This window comes from Calonectris borealis, chromosome 16, assembly GCF_964195595.1.
Source record: "Calonectris borealis chromosome 16, bCalBor7.hap1.2, whole genome shotgun sequence".
In the NCBI taxonomy this organism is placed as follows: Eukaryota; Metazoa; Chordata; class Aves; order Procellariiformes; family Procellariidae; genus Calonectris; species Calonectris borealis.
Window position 1 is genome coordinate 20,574,274 of NC_134327.1, and position 22,816 is coordinate 20,597,089.

At 43.6% G+C, this 22,816-nt stretch overlaps 1 protein-coding gene across 1 annotated transcript in view; it reads right to left on the reverse strand.

Moving 5' to 3' along the window:
- DNAAF8 (dynein axonemal assembly factor 8) overlaps positions 1–22,816 on the reverse strand; it is a 94,395-nt gene that overhangs the window by 39,027 nt on the left and 32,552 nt on the right. Inside the window, exons 12-17 of the mRNA XM_075165849.1 lie at positions 22,604–22,759; positions 17,656–17,850; positions 8,360–8,476; positions 5,942–6,086; positions 3,428–3,743; positions 561–667 (exon numbers count right to left, since the gene is read on the reverse strand). Coding sequence (XP_075021950.1) covers positions 561–667; positions 3,428–3,743; positions 5,942–6,086; positions 8,360–8,476; positions 17,656–17,850; positions 22,604–22,759 — 1,036 coding nt within the window. The remainder of the gene's footprint in view (positions 1–560; positions 668–3,427; positions 3,744–5,941; positions 6,087–8,359; positions 8,477–17,655; positions 17,851–22,603; positions 22,760–22,816) is intronic.

Consider the following 22,816-nt stretch of genomic DNA (forward strand, 5'->3'; position numbering starts at 1 on the left):
CTACAAAGGGAAAAGGGAGATTTGGGTGGAGCCAGGTGATAGCCAGTTAATATTAGCCCCATGAAGTGCTTTCTTTTCTGATTGTGTGGTCAGTCCTGCCCTGAATGAAGTCTTAACCATTTCATATCCACGATGATTATATTCAACACTTCACCAGTAGAGGTAAATGATCTCTAATCAGATAAACATGCAGTTTAAGGACACTGTTAGGTCTTCACATGACTGTTTCTTTGATGAACAGGCCCCTATGTGCAGAGATTTCCTGTGGGGTGTTTTTTGTGTTTTTTTTCTTTCTTTTTTTACCCTTCAGTGAAATCTAGGCAGCCTACAGGACTCTAGCAGCTACTCCCATGAGGAGGATGAGGTGATAACATTCCCCTGTCACTTCATTTTAGGCAACAGTGTTTCACTAGGAATTCATTCCTGGCTCTAGAGCTCGCCAGGTCACACACTGAGCAATCCGGGGAGGCAGAATTTCCTGAAACGGGTGGGCTGGAGTAAGGTAACACTGTCAGTGAAGGAGAACCATAAAGCCTCAAGATTCATTCCCTAACACTGACCTTTGGTAGTTGAGACAAGCATCGCTGGAGGTCGAGACAGCACTGTGCCCTGGAGATCAACCCTTTCTTCATCTGCTTTTGCCCTAGTTGATGAAGGACTCTGAGAGCTAAAGAAAAACAATAAATATTAAAAGCTGTTATGCCAGGTTCTGACTCAAACCTACTTTCTGCAACAAACCCAGGGCCACAGAAGCTTCTCTGGTAAAACTGCTTTACTGGAAAAGCAATCTCAATCCCTCGTCTGTGACATGAGCTGCATCAAGGTCTCTCTGACTGAACATCTTTTTGTATTACTCCCCCCGAGGCTCCCTGTGTTCAATTAAAAGTAGCTAATGCAAAGTAACGAGCTTGGCAAGAAAATCTGGGAATCAAGAAATATATCAGGCTGTATTACCAGAGCTTTTCCTACCCACAGATACATCATAGTTGCTATTCACTTTTGGTTCTTTAGCCAGAGTTTAATCAGTTTTAAAGGTTCATGTTGGGTAACAAGCACAATCAAGTCTGGCACAGATGTTCATTCCTGCATACCCAAAAGGACCAAATCACGCTATGGTGAACATAAGGTGTGGTTCTGAAAGCCAGGGACTGACAGCAATGCAAACTGCAGTCTGTGAAACAGTTTGTCTAGGTCTGTGAAGTGCAGGCTGCTCAGGCAAACATGCCTGCCTCATCCCCTGCCACCACCGAGCTGGCTGGAATACACCCTGCTTGTTCACGCCCAGGAGACCACGGCATTTGCAAGTATAATCCGAGAACTCCAATCTGAGTTGCAGTTTGTATTCTTGTCTCCCGATGGACCAAGTTACCAGCATTAGGAGAAAGACAAGTGCATTATTTAGAATGTAGCGCCACTCTGGACTGGCTAAGTTATATCAGAGGAGCAGAATTCATCATCTTTGTAAGAGGAAAAAAGCATACCTGAGGAAAATAAACAAATAAAGAGAATGAAACTTTGCCAAATTGATTCTTTTCAAATCTTAAAAGTAAAACTGATGAGAGTCACTGTTCATGGCCAAACAGAACTGAACCCTGACACACAGCTCCTCCACGAGCATCAAATTAATTCTACACGGGTGCACTTTGCCACTCTGCAGAAAGCAACAACAGGACTGTAGATTACCTCACCTCTAGCCTGCTGCCACTGACACAGAGTGCCACACTGCACCCAGCATCCAGGATCAGGAAAAAAAAACAAACAACAGTCCAGAACTCGCAGGTGCAGGGCCTTGCCTGAGCTTTCTGCAGGGGAGTTTCACCACAGCATTGTTTATCCAGGTCAGCAATATTAAAAGGAGATGCCCAGGGCCTGGAAACCCCAGTGTAGAGGGGGGCATCCCATGTGATTACACCGGCCAGGGATGACAAGCATGACAGCCAGGGAGAGGAGATATGTAGTTTGATATTCTCCTGGTTGGTGGAAGCTGCTTGAAGCCCTAAGCCAAATCTTTTGATAAAGCACTGTAAAACAAATGCTTGAAGCCACAGATCTACCTATGCTTGGAACAACCACAGGGGTATCTTTCAGCAGCCAAAAAGAGACAAGTGCCTCTTTTCTTCCCTCTGCAGGCCAGTCTACTCTGCTCCTCCAGAGGAAAGGGGCCTCCGAGTGCAGCAGAGCCCTTCTTCCTCACACACAGGATTAAATGTGCTTCCTGCATCCTCAGGTTGGAGTCTCTGTCCAGGAAGTTACAAGACTGTCGGGAAGGGAAGTGACTGTTTTGTGCTGTAGAAAGTACTCATCTTCATCAGGGAAAAGCTGCAGAGACGTTTGGGAACAGAGCGCTGGGAAGGAGCGCAAGAGAGTCCCGGCTACTGATCCAGCCTTCCCTCTGCCCCTCTGCAGGTGCAGATGGTGTGCAAGGGCTGCTCAGCGCCGACTTCCACAGAGCTGCTGAAGCTTTGCTCCCTGTCCCCCACCCCCTTCCTTCACGCCCCTCTGCTCTGCTGAGTAAGGCCAACAGCAGGCATTCTGGCAGCCTAACATCAATGAGATGTTACAACTTTAAGATTAAAAAACATTAGGTAAATCCATTTCTGTCCAAGACAGTCTGAGTCTTTGGGAGCTGTAGTCCCCCTCCCTGTAGCACTACACAGCAGAGCACAGACGGTCCAGGTTGCATGATGGATTAATAGATGCTTAAAAGCCCAGTTCCCTCTGCAGCCATATCCACACCCATCCGAGAGCAAGATTCCAGACTCCTGAATGTCACTTGTTCCCAGCACTTTTTGGCACCCTATTGCTATGCCATCAGTTCCTAAATTGCATTTCTCATGCTGTTTGCTAGAGTTAGAAGTTTATAAGCCACCCTTCATTTTCACACACTTCTGTCATAATCCTCCAAAGAACCTTCTCCATCTGAAGCCCCTTATCTCTAATCAGCTGATATGGAAGGGACATAGGGCAAAGCTAGACCAGGCTTTCCAGCAAAGGGCCACTCAGTGGCACACACTTGCGGCCCTTCTCCAGCACCAGGCACAGCTGGAAGAGGTCTCAAATCAGTCTGATCAGATGTTTCAGGCACAGAGGGCCCAAGAGCAGGTGCTGCAAGTGCATGAATTACAGGCCTAGCTACCAGGGAAGAAGTGATGGGGAGCAACTGCCAAGAGTCCCACACCTGACACCTTGACACATCTATTATGTGCTGCAGAGGAGACAGTCCTGTAAGAGAGGGACTTTTGCAGACTCTAGTAACTGGTTTGGAAATATAAAAGTCGACAGATTGCTCCCACCCTGCACTCTTGTTCACCGAGACCTTTAGCAGAAGACCAACATGTAAAGACAAAGCACGCTAGCTGCGTGCCTGCCTGGCCTCCACATCACACCTTGCCTGTGAGAACAACCAGAGTTCAAAAACATCCACCACCTTGCTCTGTTGTTGCACAGGGAAGCCGGATCCAGGACACCAGCACGCAGTGCTGCATCGGCAGCCCTCCCTCCAAACCAGAGGCACAGCTCCCTGTGCACACGGCTGTCCAGGTGGGGCAGGTAGACGAGGGGCTCCGCTTGGCTCCTGCAGTAGATGGCATTGATGGAACCGCAGTCCGTCACGCTCGCCAGCTGCGGGTCAGAGGGCCCAACGATATTCTGCAAGGTGCTACGTGCTTTAGGCCCTCTCACGCCTAATGCCAGCACTGGTGGCACCTTGCCAGTCTTTGAAGTGTAGGAAGAAGGCAGCTTTTCTGTGAAAGACAAACATGTGTAACTAAAACATGGAACAACCTGCTCCAAGGTCATTCATTCCACTCAAGCGCTCTTTTCAAATCTGCCATAGCCAGACTTAGCCAAACCTACCAGTTACCTGTCCTGTGGGTGATATGCTGGCAACCAGCTTCACATTTTTACCCAATAGTAAATCTGAGATTATTCAAGGCAGTCTGTTAAAGAAAGAGGCGTTGGTTGCCTCATATTTGCTGTGGAAAGGAGTGTGCATCAGGTCAGTTACTATGGAGCAGCTGATACACTAGAAGCCAGCTCTTTAACTTCTTATACAGTATGTTGTTCATGCCCACAAGGAAGGCTGGGGCGATTGAAGGGGAGACAGGACAAGAATATGGGCCTGAGGGTTGTTTTCTGTAATTTTTATCAGGTATGGGAAAACTGGGAAGGGAATCACAAACTGGAAATCCGTAGACTTCTTTTCTAGATTATTTCCTTCTGCATCAAATACAGATTTTGTATTATGCTGTAAGATGACATATCCAGGCAAATATTTCGTTAGCCACCCTTATTTCCCTGCCAGGACTTGAACTGCGACTTTCCTTATTTCCTGCAACAACTCTTCCCTCTGTCTCTGGCAAACCTTTATCCACTACTGTCTACTGTCAGCGTAGTTGGGGTCCAGTAAGTAACCCCAGAAAAAGAGCAAATTTGGCTCCTCTGCAGTTCTTACTGCAGATGTTAGAAAAAGCAGCAAGGTGTGCCATTTTCTTCCCTGAGGTTTAAAAACATATTCGATTACATCATTTGTTGCGCAAGAATCAGAAGCCAGAACATAAGTCTCCAGAGCAGGTAGATAATGGAGAAACTGGCTGTAAATATTTAAAATAATAATTTTAGAGTTTTCAAGCTAAGGGTAAAAATCTAATTTACAAACTCGCATAGCAGTTCTCAGCTCAAATGAATTGTCTCTTCATACAAAATGTTCCTAAATAATGGTGCATGGTACAGAGCATTGAAGCAGATCTGCTGCCTGTCATCTCCTAATGACTGGCGATTTTATGGTTTTCTTATTCATTTCTGGAGTCCTTCTTCATTTCTCCAGCTATCAGTATGACTGAATTACATGCACAGCGCCAAGACAACTGCCCATATCTAAGGCAGTCTCCTCCTATTGTTTTCAAATGTAAAAACGGGGCAGAGAGACTGGAGAATTTTTCTCCGATTAAGCTGGTCTTCACTCACCCTCTGCCTGAGGAAAAGGAAACCCATTTCTCTCACTCTCAGCCTGCCCATACCTTTCCCCAAGAGAAATGGATTGCCTGTATTCGTGATGGTGTCACATACAAACCTTCCAGGAGAACTTCTTGGCTTAAAAGAAAGTAACAAGCCATACTATACTGCAGAGGCAATCGCCATACTTTGCAGCTAACGTAATGCCTGTTCCTCTAGGGTTATATTGCATTAGCAACTAATAATATTCCAAACACGCTTTAAGACAGGCTTCGTTATCTCTATTTCACAAATGGAAAAAAAATAAAGACTTGAGTGGTACAGGCCAATATTTGAAAACATTGGTGTCTAATGTTAAAGACTTAGTGATTTCAGTTCAGAGACCCATATAATTTTTGTTTGCCTTATCTTCTTGGTCTCTCATCTCAGACCATCTTCTATTGGCAAATGTGACGTTTTGGTGATGGCTTATCAGCCAGTGCAATTACAGGATGGCTAGATCAGTACTTTCACTTTGCCCGTGCTTCTGAAGTCCCATAGGCAATGGGATGAGGGGAATTGAGGAAGAGGGAGGCTGGATTTTCTGCAGCTAAAACCTTCAGGAAAATCAGTGGGAACTAATTTAATATATTTAACTCACAAGACTCTGGGAGTCTTAACTCACATAACCCTGGAACTTAGATCTGGGAAAGCTTGCTGCAAAGGAGCGACAACTAAAGCAGTTTGAGACACAAAAATATATCAAGGGTTAAAAATTCAACTCACAGATACAGAACTGGGAATAGAAGGAAAGAAACAGCCCAAGATCTTTTATCATTTCTTTTGGGAAAGATACAGAAACTGATAAAGCAATACTCCTGTAAATCTGATACCTTCTCCCCCATGCCCACAGCACCACATCGCTCTTCACCTGAGTGCATTTACAGATCTTTGCCTTCACCTCAGTATCATCACATGATAGAATCTCTGAAGGAAAACTAGACCTCACCTGAGCTAGAGAGCAGCACATCCTGCTGAGGATAGAGCAGGCAGAGTCCGCAGATATCCAGACCAGAGCTGAGTACCAGCTGCAACATGTGATGGGTAGCTAGGGGACTTCGGAAGAGAGTTTCAAACAGTAATACCATGGCAACCTGAACAGCAAGAGCACATTGGAGAAGTGAGCCAAATGCTTCCAAGCCCTTAACAACCACACAGCTGTATCTCTTCTGCTCACCTTTAGTTCCCATGCTTTACCTACATTGTAAGAGCTACAAAGAGGCTTTCTTTTATTTTATGTTTATGTGCAGTTCAGCACGTAGGCTCTCAGCTTCAGATTGAATCATAACTATCTATGATAATTATGATTGAATCTATTTCTGCTGATATAATTGTGCCTTTTGTCACACAAAACTACTAGTAAAAAACAGCAAGTTCTCTGGGGCAAAGACTGAAGCATATCACTCCTGCTGTTTAACTTCACGTACTGCAGAAAGATAGTTAAATAATAGACCAACTGGTTGTTTCTTTAAACCTACAAAAGTGTCAAAATCAACATTAAAAACAATATCAAAAAGCATCACTGGTACTGCCCCAAATTTACATTTTGAAATCTTCTTTACCAGACTAATCAAATTCAGCCCATCCTGCCATGTAGGAAGACATACACAAACACGTACTGAATGTCTATACCCAAAAGAGAAGCAAATTACTATTACTTTCCCATCAGAAGAAATATATTATTCCAAAAAGCAGGTGCTTTACGCCAGGAAGTTGTGTGGTGCTATGGATAATAAATTGTCTAGCTGTAGATCAGACAGGCGTGATTGTACTGGCCTCAAATTTGTGCATGGTTCTCCTGGATGTAAAGCAACACAACGCTATCCCCAGCAGCAAGCTTTATGGCTCCAGAGAATGCCAAATGAATTCATCACTATTGGACACTTTTAAATGAAATGCTACTCCCCCATAAACACATTATGAGGCTTATACCATCATGATAAATGAAGATATAAATTTACTCAAATCATAAAAAAGTGGTCTAATTAGGAATAAAAGCTCTATTTCTTTATGTTCGTCTAGCTCAAGCTCTCCTGATATTAACCCAATATTCACAGCAGCCAGTAAGGAACTATTTTCCTGTAGCTGCTCTGAGAGTCCCTGGGGCTTGGCTACCGGGGCTCAGGGCCAACTTTGATAATGCAGCTGCCCAGCACTGAGAAGCCTCAGTAACTGCCTGTCTCCCCTTTGCTTGGGAGCCAGGCACTTGGCTTTGGTCTCCGCCTGAGCTTAGCTGCAGGCGTGCCTTGGCCCAGTCTCATCCACCACCGATTCTGGCCATTATCCTAACCCGCTGACTTGACTTTCTGGCTTGGCCTTGTCACTGTGACCTCTTGGCTGACCCTGGTTACTGCTGCTGGACCTGCTCTGCTCTTCTTGCTCGGGTCATGTGCGTAATGCGAGACCGCAGCCTGCCCGTTTGGCCACTGGCCCTGCCTGCCTCGCTTCAGTCTCAGCTCCTGGCTTGCCTTCCCTTACAGAACATCCTGCCCTTGCTTGAGGAGGTCTGTGCGGAGCCACTAACAGCACTCCTGAGGCAAGTCGAGGACCTCTAACGAAGACATGAGGCATTTCCTGACCGCACCAAGTGCCAGGCATCTTCAGCTCCTAATTGTGGACTTCAGGCATCTTCCAGGAGCAAGCCCGGTACACTCTCAGCAACTGGTCAGGCTTGCTGCCACGTTCAGGAAGAACTTGATATATCTGCATTTCCCAGAATCAATGCTAACAGGAAACCGAACTCTGTCAGATCAAACATGCTATGTTTTGTGTTGCACAAGAGCTAAGACAGGTGAGTTACCATAGTTAACAAGTTATCATACATGGGTGGAGGTCCAGTACATTTTGGTATGCACTCCTAAACAGAGGTAAATATCAGGTAATTTAAGTTACCTTAACCTTCTCTTCTTCTGGGATAAACTAAGTAGAATTACTATCTACTTGTTCATGCAACACACACACAGTTACTGTAGGTCAGGTAGACAGTACCAGAAGCTTCAGAAACTTTTTTGAATGTCTCTGAGTGTAAGTTTAAAAAAAAAAAAAGTTGTGTTGTATATTGGCTTGCAGTCAAGTGGTTTTGGGTTATCAAAATTTTGTCTACTGTTACTGATTTGCACCTGGTCGGTAGCAATTTCTTCAACCCGCACATTTCATAGTTTAATCTTCCGTGGCTCAGAGCAATCAGCACATTCATACTGATGACACAAAATACTCAGTTGATATATTTAGGTCTGAGTGAGAAATACTTCAAGATCGGTATTTGTACCAAACCTCAAGATTGAAATATTCCAGGTCACGTAATCGCTTCTCAACTTCCCACATCATCCCACAAGTCAGAAAGGAGCAGTTTGTTTTTTCTTTTTACCTCAGTGTCTATATCTCTGCAAGCCTCGATGTCGCTGCTATTAGGGAAGTATTTTTCATCAGTTTCAACTGTCTGCCAGTAAAACCCATTTGGCACTGCAAACACCTTCTCCACTGCCTGAAATGCACAAAGGACATTCTCTTACCTGTATGTTATCTTGATCCCTCAAAATAAAGGGCTAGGAAAAAAATAGTATTTTATGGCTAGAGAGAACAGAAGGATGCACATTAATGGATTAAACTCATTAGTCCAGTGTCATTAATCTATCATTTGCTTTCTTATAACCGTACCACTAGCTCCAATTAAGTGATATCCCAAAAATATGAATCTGCAACTGCTTCCCAAGGGACTGAACATTCCCAGGGTTCAACCCAGTGACCCTCCAACATGCAGAGTACCCACTGACATGAACAGCAGTTGCATGCAAAAGGCACTGCAGGATCAGGCTGAGCACCTTGAGATGTTGATTCTCCACGATTGTGCTGAGCATCCAGCAGAAAAGGGCTTTGTTAAAGGAACACTCTAATTAACTAATCAAACAGAAGGGTAGGGTAAGAATTGCATGAACTTCTACATGCCTGTAACCAAAATAGGACATTTCTCCTGTGCTCACGTCACCACAAGTGACACATATCTATAAGTCTTATTGTGCCACATACTCATGGATAGGCAAAAAGACTCTGGCATTTAGGTCACAGCTTTACAGAACTGCAGCATTTCCCAATCTCAGCACCTTATTTTGTTTCTCATACATTTTCTGGGCAGCCAAGCAAACAGCTTGTACAAGTGCAAGTCTAAGGATGTGTCACTCATGAGAATTTGCTGTGACTGCGTGCTCAGTAAGCAAGGCCATAGGAACAAATGCAACTTTTAAGTCATGTTTGTCAAGTTCTGGTTTGGGAAGAAGTGATGTTCATAGCTATGCCACAATCGAGTTCCCAGAAATACGGATGCATTAGGCAGAGTTCACATGGGGCAGGAGTCATTCCAAGATTGGAATAAAACCCCCAAGAAAGCCAACTGCCACTTTTGAGACATAGGCTCAGGCGGGGTAAATCAGAGCAGCTTCACTATTTTTAAAGACTCTGCTTTGATTCACAGAAGTTGTTAAATCTGTCCTCATCTCGTGGACAGACCTTTTCAAAAAAAGAAAAAAAAAGGAATTACATTTCAACATGGTCTCATCAGGACTTTTATTATGGATAGAAAATGGACTAACACTGCATGAAGAAGCATCCATTCTGGATCATGAGGTACATATAACGCTGGATAGAAAATGGACTAACACTGCATGAAGAAGCATCCATTCTGGATTATGAGGTACATATAATGCTGTTTAATTGTGTAATCACCCGAGAGAGTTTTTTTGTGCTGCTTGGCAAATGATAGGCACTTCATATTATCTTACAAATGTTTAAAAACAGCAACCAGAAAATTAAATTAATTTGAATAATATTAAAAACTCTCTGACACCTGCCTTTCTGCTTCAGCAACCTTTTGTATTTTCTCCTTCCTCTATTTCCTGTGCTTCATGAGATATTTGCCTAAAAGCAGAACTGGGGATTTCACTTTTCACTCGGTTTCAGTCCACACAACTACACCAAACCAAGAGCTTTGACATCTTTCAATGGATTTGTCCATTTTGTTCTGCAATTCATCATTCACCAGCCTCCACTTGTAATATTACACTTGCTTGCTGTGGAAAATATCATCAGAGGAAAAGCAAGAAATCGTTGATTTAAGGAAACAGAAGATCTTCTCTGTTTCCAATGTTTGCTGCCAGCTCCTGCATGCAACACTGGCACAATGCAGTGAGCACAGACAAGCTCTATAAAATGGGAATGCAGCAGAACCCCAGTCTTCTGGGGTTCAAGCTGTTCCTTGAACAATCCTCAAGTCTATGAACTTTCAAGAAGAAGGAAAAGGGAAGGGACTGTTGTGGTTTAACCCAGCAGGCAGCTAAACACCACACAGCCGCTCGCTCACCCTCCTCCGCCCCACAGTGGGATGGGGGGAGAATCAGGAGGAAAAAAAGTAAAATTCCTGGATTGAGATAAAGACAGTTTAATAGAACAGAAAAAGGAAATAATAATAATAATATAATATACAAAGTGAGTGATGCACAATGCAATTGCTCACCACCCACTGACCGATAACCAAGTAGCGACTGCTACTTCCTGGAACACACCTACCATTCATATACTGAGCATGTCGTCACATGGTATGGAATACCCCGCTGGCCAGCTGTCCCGGCTATGCTCCCTCCCAGCTTCTTCCAGAGCATGGAAGCTGGATGTCCTTGATTAGTAGGCTACTTAGCAACAACTAAAAACATCAGTGTGTTATCAACATTCTTCTCATACTAAATCCAAAACACAGCACGAGAAAGAAATTTAACTCTATCCCAGCCAAAACCAGAACAGGGACAAATGTGGTCAAACCAACTCCAGCCTACATTTCCATGGAAACTTTCATTATAATCATCCAGCCCCAGTAGGACACAGGGGACGCAAGTTGGGAAATCCAAGGTAAAAAGCTGACCTTTAGGAGGGACCATGGCGTAAGCTGTGATCCCAGGCACGCTGCCACATGGTCGGCCTCCCTCCCAGAGCAGGGATCTGGCCACACCTGTCAGGGAATCAAGGCCTGTGGAAAATTGTTACTGTGATCTGTCAGATTCTGTTTTCTAGCAGCCAACATGAATGTGATTTCACAAAGCAACAGAAGATGAAGCTTGAAAAGTCTTAGTTCTCCTAGAAAATCCTTTTCCTCATGGGTGAGAAAATACAGATAGACTGTATTTTTTGCAGTACGACAGTCCCTGCTTTTTCCAGTCTAGCTAAAATGTGCCAGTGGAGAAGAACTCCTGACACTGCCTTCCTATGTGATGCACAGGAAAAATGGGAAGAAAGCAACTTTCCCTGCATGTAGGAGAGAATCGCATTGAGTCAGTTGTTTAATATTGAGATGAGCCCTATTTGACATATAATGCAGAGTGACCCTCCGCAGGCAGTTGCATGACCCCACTGTTATTGAAATAATTTTGGCGCTTTTGACAGTATCTATCTTTGTGCTACTTTGGTGCTACTTGTAATGTTCCACAGTGAGAAAGAGGGTAGGCTTGAGAATTACATTACTTTCACCTCAGGGCTGGTTCTACTCTTATGCCTCCAGCAACGTTACAGTAGCTGTACAGCTTCTGTGCAAACACAGCAGTTCAGAAAGTCTCTCCCAGGATAGCTGATACATGATCTCTGAATGCTGACCTGCCTCTTGGCGAGGAGAAGAGAAGACTCCCTCCCCATGCACTGCGCAGTCCAGCCTTTGACACCTATCTGAAAATTTTTCTTCTCTAAGGCTCTGCAGACTCAGAGCACTGTAATAATCTCACGTCTCACGGTAAAGGCATTATGCCAGGGCGGAAAGGTACCCTACGGGCAGCCAGCGGCAGCTACAGCAGCCCCAGGGATACTTTGACTTATGCTGTGACAGGCTTCAAAACCCAGAATCATTTAACCATAACCATTTCCATGACTGTGTCCCCCCCACCCCCCCCGCTGTAAGAAAGCAGGGTGTCTTACAGCACTGATATCCTCTTCATCCATACTGCCGTGACCAGAAAGAGCAGGAAGGGAGGGCATGTCCATAACCTCCCATTCGTAGTTATTCTTTTAATTATCCTTTTTCTTATTTGTTTTGGGAGACAAATTACGATTTCTGCTACCTTAAGAGACTGGAAAAGACCCATTTGTACCATAGCTAGGATTGAACACGCACCATTTTTTCAAAAAGCGTTAAAAAGAAACCCAGAGCTACTGCTTTGTTTCAGACAATATTACTGAGATGAAGCCAGACAGTTATGGGAAGGAAATTCACAACAGAACAAAAATGTGTTGTAAAATACTGAGCAGAAACAAGAATAAACACATTTTAGAGAAGACCGGTACTGCATGCAGCAAAACCATGAATCTTTAACTGTCATACAGAAATATGTCCAAATCCAATATCTCTTCTTCTTGCTTTCAATGTATTCTGTTCTCATTTCCGACAACAAGGAAATAGCTTTTGCTGTCAGATGATCTAAGAGTCTTTTAAGTTGCAACGAGTCTTCTAGACTGCTTCCCAGCCACAGCAGGAAAACAGAAACGGCAGGAAGAATTTCTATGTACTCCACAATCTCATCTCCTCACATGCAAGGTACTTTTCCGATGCAAAGATCTGCTCAGCCATTATCACTACGAGACAACACCCAAATCCCTTGGAGAAAGATGCTGCATCCTCCACTACCTCTAGAGACAGACTGTAGATTGTGTATGTATATAACTTGTCCCCTTCAACTCCACTGACCGCATCAGTGGCAGCAGAGGAAGCACTATTCTCACTCTAGCGAAGGCCTTGATGCTAACGCACAAGCAAGGCTCATGTCTGATGTGATTCACTGAATCATGCCCCTGAATTAGGCAGCATTAGCCTCAAACTCTCTCCTCTCCCCGCTGTCATGAATCCCAACGCATTAGTGTAGTATTCCTTGCGGAATCCAGATTAACACAAATTTGAATTTGTTTCCTGCACATCTTCCCTCCCCATTGTGCAGGCTCACTTGAGATGGCTACAGAATTTAGTACAGGAAACGTGGAAGCACAGTAGGAAGATCCCAGGCAGCAAAAAGGCTGAGGATAGAGGGGGCTAATTAAGAGCTTTGCCACTGAAGATGTACAATTCTGGTGACTGTATTGCAGGCAGTTTGAAGATGTATCTCACTTTCCCTTGCCCTCCTTCTGGATAGGGAAAGGGGTATCTTAAAACACAGAAGAGAAAGGATGAGACAATAACTTCCACCCTTTCTGCCCATCAAGCACAATACTAATGGCTAAGCCCATTAGCTTGATAGTTCTTTTAAGCTGCTCTTTTCTGGAGTAATTAGCAATGGCCACAATTTAAATGTGAGCTATCAAATTTTAGGAAGACTGAAAAACTATAATGGTTTATTCCTCCCCAAGCTATGCTTCATCTTTGTGCCAACTCTGGTAGACATCACGGTAGTCCTTTCTCCTTTTAAAGGTTAGGGTTTTTTAGTTACCAATACCAATGACAGCCTGAACTCCTGGCCCCTCTAAAATCAATTACAAACTCCAATGGGACTCAGCGAGGGCCAGGATGTCACCTTCTCCCTTCTGCCTCATGAAGACACAGCCATGCAGCTATTCTGTGTCTGCAGCTACGGATTAATTTCTATAAATGCATATAGATGAGGCCCCAGGACAAATGTCTCACCCACAGACAAGTCATATCCATATGGAATCATCAGTCAATGATGTGCTCTCACCAAAGCTGTTGATACAGCTTTATCAGGCTGGGCAGCAGACTCAGGATGCCAGACACGTGAGAGCTGGCCCTTAGCACGAACTCAGATAAAGACAAGACACGAGCAAGATTTGGAAAGCAAAGGGCAGGATGAACCCATCCTTTTGAACCTCCTGTTTTACATCTTTAGCCTGGGTTTCAAACCGTCAAGCTGCTGGTCTTAGGGGCTGGCAGCCACCATGCTGCAAGTCTCAACGTCCTGCTGGCTCTGGTTTGGGGAAGCAGATGCGGAGGTGCTGTTCTGGGTGTTTTATCCCTCCCTAATGCCCGTTTCAGCTGCTCAACAATCAAGTCTTTCAAGCTTTGGCATCAGGCTCAGCAGAAGGTTCGGAGGAGGAAAGCACAGCCCTGAGCCATACACTAAATCTGAGAGCTTACAGCAAAATGTGGCTCAGGTCTAACAGCTGGCTAAATTGTGTGGCACTCCAGGTAGCTTAGTCTGTGCTCTCCACCCACAAAACATTACATGGCCTAGCTTAGGTACTGCTTAAAGCTGCTAGTTTGCTTCTTCTCACACAGCATGAAGGGAGAAAGAAAGAACACATGGGGCAATAACCCAAAATCAAAACAGCACAATTGCCAACACCATGAGGCACCGAACCACAGCATACCACCAGTTATTACAACTTGAGATGTGTGAAAGGCAATGCCCACACAGCCAAGGGCTTGAAGAGAGTTGGGTGAAAAGCTGATGTGGTACTAAGCAGCAGTTCTCTGAGCAAGCCTCTCACCAGCATTGAAGTTAAAACAAGCTATAGTAAAAGACAGTGGAAGATGGTGAAGTCACTCAGCAGGGCTAAGGCCATGATGCTTGTCAACGAAACAACGTGAGAGCATTCAAACTCTAAAGCTCACATCCTTTTTGTCGAGCCCACACTAAAACCTAGATTCACAGATCTGAAAGGTCCTCTGGAAATGCCTCTCACTCCCTCTTCAGAGACTATACACAGAGTCAGGGCAATCACATATCTAAATTAGGTGCCTTAAGTGCACAAATAACAAGTGATGCATCCGGGCTGCTTTTCCACAGCATGAAACAGTGACGTCTAATTTCATCAACAATCCATGGCTCTTCTGCTACATGGTTATTTCAGTCTTTGAAAAAAGTTTGCAACTTTCAAACCTTGTGTGTACGTGTGTACACGTAGTGCTCCTCTGGTAACACAGTTGCCATCAACTCTCTAGCAGGGAAATCCCAAAAGTCTGAAATACCACATTAAAGAACCGCTGTACTTTCTGCAAGTCCATTCCCATACATAAAAATTCCTGTTAGTTCAGTCTGCGCTGTTTGAAGTTTCTGGCAGCACTGAGTTACAACATCGGGGCAAATTTAGCTCCCTGGACCCAGTTCTGGAATTCTTATCTACGCTTAGGCAAAACTGCGTTAAAAAAAAAAAGAAAAAGAGGAGAGCTTTGCTTAAGTGAAAAGCAAGGAGGGAACTTTGTGTAGACCTGCCCTTAATCAGTACTATTGTCTCAAAAAAGAAAACACAACCCTTACACTGGAAGTCAGCAGGGAAACTAACTAAAGGAGCAGCAAGCAGGGAACTGATAGCCAGGAGGTGCAACAAAAATTTTCTGGAACTAAAAGAAAAAAAATTCTCATTCGCCTTGACTTAGGGATAGAGGTTCCCCTTCTTCCCTGAAACCTCACTGACACGATCACCCATGCAATACTGCTGTGCCCTGACTCCTCTGTCATGGCAGGCACCTGTACAGGTTGGGAGTTCAAGGAGATGCTCTGGAAGGTGACCAAAAAGATGGCGAGTGTTAGGGGTTGCACCCTGTAGGAAAATGTCCCAGTGTCCAGAACAACTGAGAGAGAGCAAGAGAAATCCAGTGTGCCTTAATGGAACAAACAGGCAGAGGAAAAGAAGCATCAACACTGGCTATGTATGTTGTCTGTAACCCTAAGGTTAATGCTTGCATCCTAAGGCTTAAAGGGAGAAAGTACTTTTATTTTACGTTAAAATGAAGCAATCCTCTTTTTGCTGACAAGGGACATTGCAGTTAATAATCCCTTCCACAGGGATTATGTCACTCCTAACCTAACCTGGGGTTTTAATGACTGCATTGTGAGTTTACTCTTCATATCAAAAGTGAGTTACTGCAGGTTAATAGGCTGTATGCATAGCATTGATAAGAAAGGCTCAAAGAAAAACAGCAAGAGAAAAGCAGTCTGTTTGGGGTCCAGAACAGACTGAAAAAACACTAGACCAATTGACTGAAAACAAGACATTGGGTCATGCACTAACAAACAATGTGCTTCAAGGTTATTACAATTACTGCTAACAATTGCTCATAAAATCATACACAGAGCTAGTCAATACACAAGCAGACAGCAATTTTACCTGATGTTCCCTCTCCCTCCACTCCTACCCATTTGTTTCATCAACCTGTCAGGATTTTTGTCTCAGACTGTAAGCTACCTGGAGCAAAAATAGGTATTCACTGCATGCTTTTCCAACACGTAGTAGCAGGTTCTTTGGTCTACTTTTAGTATAAACCACCTCAAAATAAATATAAACAGATAAAAAGCAAGCATGGATCACTGGCCTTGTACAAAATCTTCAAACCAATGAAGTTAAAAGAATATGATATTGAATTCTCTATACAGCACTTTTTGGTTGCATTTTAATGACGCTTGGGAACATTCTCAGTTGGTAGAACTTTGTAAAGCTTCAGGGCAGACAACAGGGTTAGCTGCTGCCTGCTGAGAGTCTGGCTCATTGAGCCTTGCTTTGCAAAATCAGCCTTTCTGTTTAACTGCAAGATACATCTATCAAAAAGCCATGATACATAGTGGTCTCAGTGTAATACAGGCCTGGGAACCTGGGTGGCACAGAGCATTTGAACTTAGGAAGAGAATGCGGTCTTTAAATTGACTCCAGTTTTTCTATGGCATCAAGGCAAAGATCCACCCCCAGAAAGTGCCTGCTATCTTGCTGTTCAATTTCTAATGATTTATAATTCCCCTAATAAGGGATTTGCATAAAAGCCCTGACTGTTTTAAATGATGCCTTATTTTATGCCTTAAAAGAGTACAGCAGATTTATCTTTTACAAGTACGTCAGACTGCTTTATAGCACTTGCTTCTACTTGAAAGCTACAGCGACTGCAAATCAACAGCATTAAGCCTCCTTTTCCTCCATAGAAGTGGGATAAACCTTTAGTGCACTGCTAAGCCCTTAAGCTTTCATGGCATTGATTCCCATAGAGTAATAGTAATCCCCAAATCTGGTTGAAATTGCAGAAAAGTTCTCATGCTACATTATTTTCAGATCTAAACTTCGTTATGAACCAGAATTGCAGTCTTCACCATTCCCTGGAATTGTGTCTCAAGGTTTCTGTTGATTTAGAAACACTGGAAAAAGACCATGATTGTCCAAAGGCTGGTGATGTCATAGGAAAGAAATAAGTAGAACATTCCGTCAAAAGGTAGGGAAATCAGGTCATATTCAGTGCTTCTTTGAAAACCTGGTCTAAATATTTACACTAAGGTAGAATAGGCTACTAAAGGCCTAAAAGCAATGTTGGATGCCCTCAAGGAATAAACTCCCCCAATAAGTATAATGAATTCTTGTAACATTTCATTCACTTGAATATTTGTTATGGAGCACTTGCTAATCTGACAGAAGTGAAAAAGTTAATTATCATTCTACTTATAGACAGCATGAGGGGAGTGTCCTTGCAGATGTCTCTAGGCAGGCAAGCGATTTTAAGCACTTGATTTTAAGAGGTGCTACGCCCTTGGAATCTCATACGCTTCAGTGGAAGTCTACACTGCTTAGAAGCATTTGTTTTCAACTCTGTTTAAATCCTTAGCTAAAGCAAACGAAAATACCTGTTAATACTGGAAGAACAACAACTTTTACTGGACCTAATGAGAAAAAAAAAAAATGACCAGAAGTCCAAGCATTTTTGTACAGTACCTGAGGATCAGGATTAACAGCAGTGACGTAACTGAGCAGGACAGAGGGAATTTCAGGAAGAAGTGGACACAGCTGGTTTTGGAAGCGATTGGTCAGTTCTGCCCTCCACCAGATAACATCCGGAAGCCATGTACAGGCTAGAAATGCAGAAATCTTCTGGTAAAAAATGGATGTTCCTCGCAGATCTTCTTTAGTCTGCAGAGAGTCAATGGTTAAAAAGCATTGATGATGGCCTCTGGAACTTTCTGTTCTGTACCATGCACCTTTAGCAGCTCTTTCTCTGTCTGCAACCATCCCAGCCTCACGCTTCACACATCTGCCATACAGCTGCACTTCAGAGTCTCCAAACCAAAGCCCTAATGTAACACCCCTCAGCCTCCCAAACCAACACACCCTGCATCCCTGCAACCAGAGCTTTAAACTTGTCCCCTCACCCACAGAAAGCACGCTCCTCTCACGATCCTGGTATCACCCCACAAAGTCTCTACTCCCAGGTCCAAAGACAGAATTGAAGGTCCTGATACTGTTGGGGTTCCTGACCCAGGGGATGGGACTTGAGAGCAGGTGCTGTCTGCAACAGTTACGGCCATCAGCTGTGTGGAAGGGCTCACTCCATGACTTGGGGACGTGCCTCCACGTAGACTTGACTCAAAGTGCCCCTTGGTGAAGGCACTGGGGAGATCAGCAGCATTGCCCTTCCACCAGAGCTCTTGACTCACTCAGACTGCTCAGCTATAAAACTCCACCACGGGTGATGACTGGTGAGTTAACAGCAATCTTCAGGTGGTTGCAAGACACTGGTGTAAAAAACTGGCTCACGACATCTGTCAGCCCACAAATATTACTCTGAAGCAGATTACATACCACTTAAAAGAGGGAGAAAATGCCATAAACAGGACCGTAAAACAGCCCAATACAATGAAACATTAATTTGCAAAGGGTTTCATGGGGATATAAATGAAAAGATTTATTAATTTCAAGTTGGTTTTTTTTTTTAAGATTGAGACAAATATATTAGTATTGATACGTTAATATTGAATACCGCACTGCTAAATTACAGTTTTCCATCATTTAACCTCCCCTCTAAGCCCCTTTGTTCTTCCATGTTGGTTCTTAATTAGCAGGACTTTCAGAGAACAGAATTGGTGACCCCAATGAGGCCCAATTAGAAACTAACAGAATCAACAATTATGCAAAGCATCTTCTCCACCCCAGCTATTATTGCACCTAGAAAGTAGAGCTCAGACAGGAAAGATCTGCAAAAAAGCTCCAAATCTAATGACAGAGATCACGAGCTCTTCTGAGCCACCACAGAATTGTTAAGTGATCGTAATGCACGGAAAAGAACCACGTTGCTCTGCACAGTGCTAGTGTACCTAATTGGGAATGCTTAGTAGATTCTTAGAAAGCATACGCTGTACAAATCTAATTCCCATCAGACATGTTTGTAACTGCAGCTTGTCTATCAGCATGCAAGAATTACAAGAGGTGAGTGTATAAGCATTTGTTCTGACAAGTAAAGAAACCAAAACCATCCAGGGATGTTCAAATTTGCCTCACTTCTATCAGTTGTTTGGAGGAGAACAGAAATAAAAACAACAAACTAAACCCTAAAAAACTGACAAAAATGGGAGGAAACATAGCAGAACCACTTAATATAGAAATAGATGCTATCCTCGTTGAATAAGCCAAAAGGCTTATTGATCTGCTAAGAACAGGAGCTTTTGCTTGAGAAACCACTATTATATTTGTCTTCATAACCATTAGACCTTGGGATGGAGAAATAAAATGTGACAAACAATAAAAGAAAGGCTGATGACAGTGAAGTGGCCAGTAAATAAAAAGCTGATGGCTTAGAGGTGTGGAATATAGTTCAGCTCCAGTTAATGGTAACTGGGGGAAAAAAAAAAACCAAACTAAAACAACAAAAAACCCAAGCAACAACCTATAACATGAGATTAGGAGGCTGCCTTGGTCCAGGTCTCAGTGATGAACTGTACCCCATCGTTAGAGCTGTGACCCTATAGCAGGCAACAAGCCACAGAATCAAATAACATCAAAGCCAATGAGACTGATAAATGCACTCAGCATGTTCAATCACACCAGGGTTAGGAATTAACAGGGAGGCAAGCTGGGGAAAGTGAAACCTTGCCTTGTTGATACAGATAAGTCCTTCGGCTCTTAGATTAGCAATCCAATGTCCGCTGTAAAAATCATATCCATATTATAATCTGAAGAAAATCCACGGACAACTGTCATTTTGCTGCTATTATGAGATACGAATACAGATACACAGAGAGAGATGGGCATTTCCCTCCTAGCATCAAGCAGGCACAAATCTGTACCTAATATGTTGCGTAATCTTGTACATACCCATCTTTGGCACTGAAAATGGACTCTGGACTCTACACGTTAAGAACATTAAGATATCAATTTGTCATAATGCTTCTGGTTAACATTTACGCTATTTGGTCTGTCTTTTTTACATAATCCAAAAAATGTAACTAAGATTTCCCTACATTCTCATAGCAAATAGATGCAACAAAAATGCCTGGAAACACAGTCATATTTTGAAGGTAAGCCCTGTAAGTGGTTCTCTTTGTCACCATAGGAGACAACAGGAACAAGAACCAATAAAAGCCACAATAGAATTTTGTTACCCGATTCAACCACTAAAAAACTCTACATTAACACCTCAGCGAGAGACTGAAGACTTAAGCATGAAGAGTAAAATCTACCAGATTTCTCTCCAACAATAGTTGAAGCTGCTCAAGGGGAGGAATGGGAGATAGAACTAGTTGCTGTTGTCTTCCTTGTCTCTGCTGCAGTTGACATTTCTGAAAGACTTTTGTTGTTCCTACCAGCTTAGATCTCTGTTGGGGAAAGCAGCAGCTTTACAAATGCCTCAGGAAAGCAAAATTGACAGATGTCATTGTTACTACAAAGACATGAAGTAGAGCCTCTAATGAGAGGAAACCTCAATTACACATAGTCTTGCTTTGAGGAACACCGTCCAAATGCCTTGTGTGTTCGCTGCTGTACATACTAGCTGAAGTCAAGAGCAGTGTCAGTAACTGTAAATGGGGCATCAGAATAGCATTTGCAATTTATATATGGACTGGAAACTGTACGGCTTTTTCCACCAACTTGTGATGCAACCCTTCCCAGCTCCAACCAAATGTTCAGAGCAGCCTGAGCCCACAGCTGCAAAAGTTCATTCAATTGCATAACACTGGATACATATTTTGAGCATACTTGGTGCTCAATAATTTTGAGGCTTTGGCCAACCCCTCAGCTGAAATCAGCAGAGAGCAACAAGGCAAGTGGACAGAAGGCAGGTCAGTCTCTGTTCCTCCATTTTCTTTGCTCCATAGAGCAAACATCTTGAATTCAGTTGCCTTAGACAGAAATCAACATTAAGCCCTCGTCCAGTCTAGCAGGCCGCTCAGTCTCATTAGCCCTGCTGCTTCTGCCGACAGGTGCTCAAACACTAACGGAAAGGTTGCTTATTGTTTTGGGGTTGGGTTTTTTTGGTAGTGTTTTAATCACAACATTTGTTGCCAGCATCAATCATTTATTTGCAGGAGCACTGGAGCCACAGCTGTCATACTCCAGGCTTTATGATACATCATGGGAAATTTAATCTTTACTGCTCAGAGGCAGGCAGCTGCAAGTGAAGAATGCTGCTGCAGCTGAGTAGGGGAAGCTTAAGCGTGTTTTTAAAACGTGTTTACACCTCCTCTTCCATTTAAACTTCACATGATGTGTCCAGCAGGTGTGACTCAGATACCTGGGGGCCCCCCTAAGACCACCTGCTATTGGGTCCTATGGGGTCTTCTCAGCACAGAGGAAGTGTCAAGAATGAGCACATCTGTTGTCACGTTCCTGTTAACATTACCAGGGGTGAGGCAGGCAAAAATAGAGTAGAAAATCCACTACCAGCTCACTAAAGCCACAAGTGTTGCTTTGAGCCACCTGAGAGAAACTCGCCAGTCTCAACAGAGCACAGGACCAGCAGCTCAAAGGTTACTCAGTAAGAGGATAGTTATTCAGGCAAGTGACCCACTGATCTCGGGTACACAAGGATCGCTGCTCCCCAGATATGCCTGGGTACGTTTTTCAGCAAGAGTCAGCATAGGTAGGAGAGGTATTTATACCAGGCAAGAGTAGCAGTAATACCTAACAAGCTGTCTCCAAAAACAAAACCAGAACAAGATGTTCAGAGTACCAATCTGTATCATATTAGCTTTGTGAAAAGACAGAACCAACAAACTAGGACCCAGAGCTGCTATTTCATAGCTCTGCTGTTTTTGGGACACAAGCTTATAATCATGCCCTACGTTACACTGTGCCACCTACACGTGCTAGATTTTCAGCTGGTGTGCTAGACCTTTCAGCTTGGCCTTTTATTGCACAGCACAGACTCTGTAATCTACCAGTTCTGAGGGAACGGAGTCTCACGTCCTGCCTCCAGGCCCCGACTCCTGGGAGCCAAACAGCAAGACAATATTCCCTCTGGTGGGCCACACTCTTCACATGGATAAAATATAAGAGCAAAAACCATAATATATGCCAAAGATACATCTCCTCTGAATCTAGTCAAATTTCTGCACTGTGGGGTTACAGCCACCAAAAATATATTAACAGCGAATGAGCAGCAGAGACAAAAGACTACACCATAGAGAGCTGGTTTCTCATCTGCACATAATCTAAATTCAGCATAACTGAGGACAGCTTGAGTTGGCAATTAGCTGTAAGCAATCTTTCAGTTCCCACAGTACCGGGCTGTTCCCCCATTCTAATTTAGAGCAGTACTTATGCTGCTCTATCCTAGCTCGCTGAAATTTGAGCTTGAATTGGCATATCCAAGCCTGGTCCTTAGTCAAAAACAGTGGTAACTGCCTACGGCAGTTGTGCATGGCTAGCAAGTGTAAATGCCGCTACTCACTTTTATCTTCTGGATCTTGGTGTTGTTCTGGGCTGAAGACTCCTCTGCGGGCATTAGACAAGCATATAGGGCCAAGCCATCCTCTCGCCAGGCCTGCTGCAGCCCTACCACCTGAAACGGAGCTTTGGGTCCGCCTTCCATTTTCACAGGAGGCACCTGTAAATCCATTTGCACATAATTTCATTTTTAGATGGCTGTATTTAGAGACTGAAA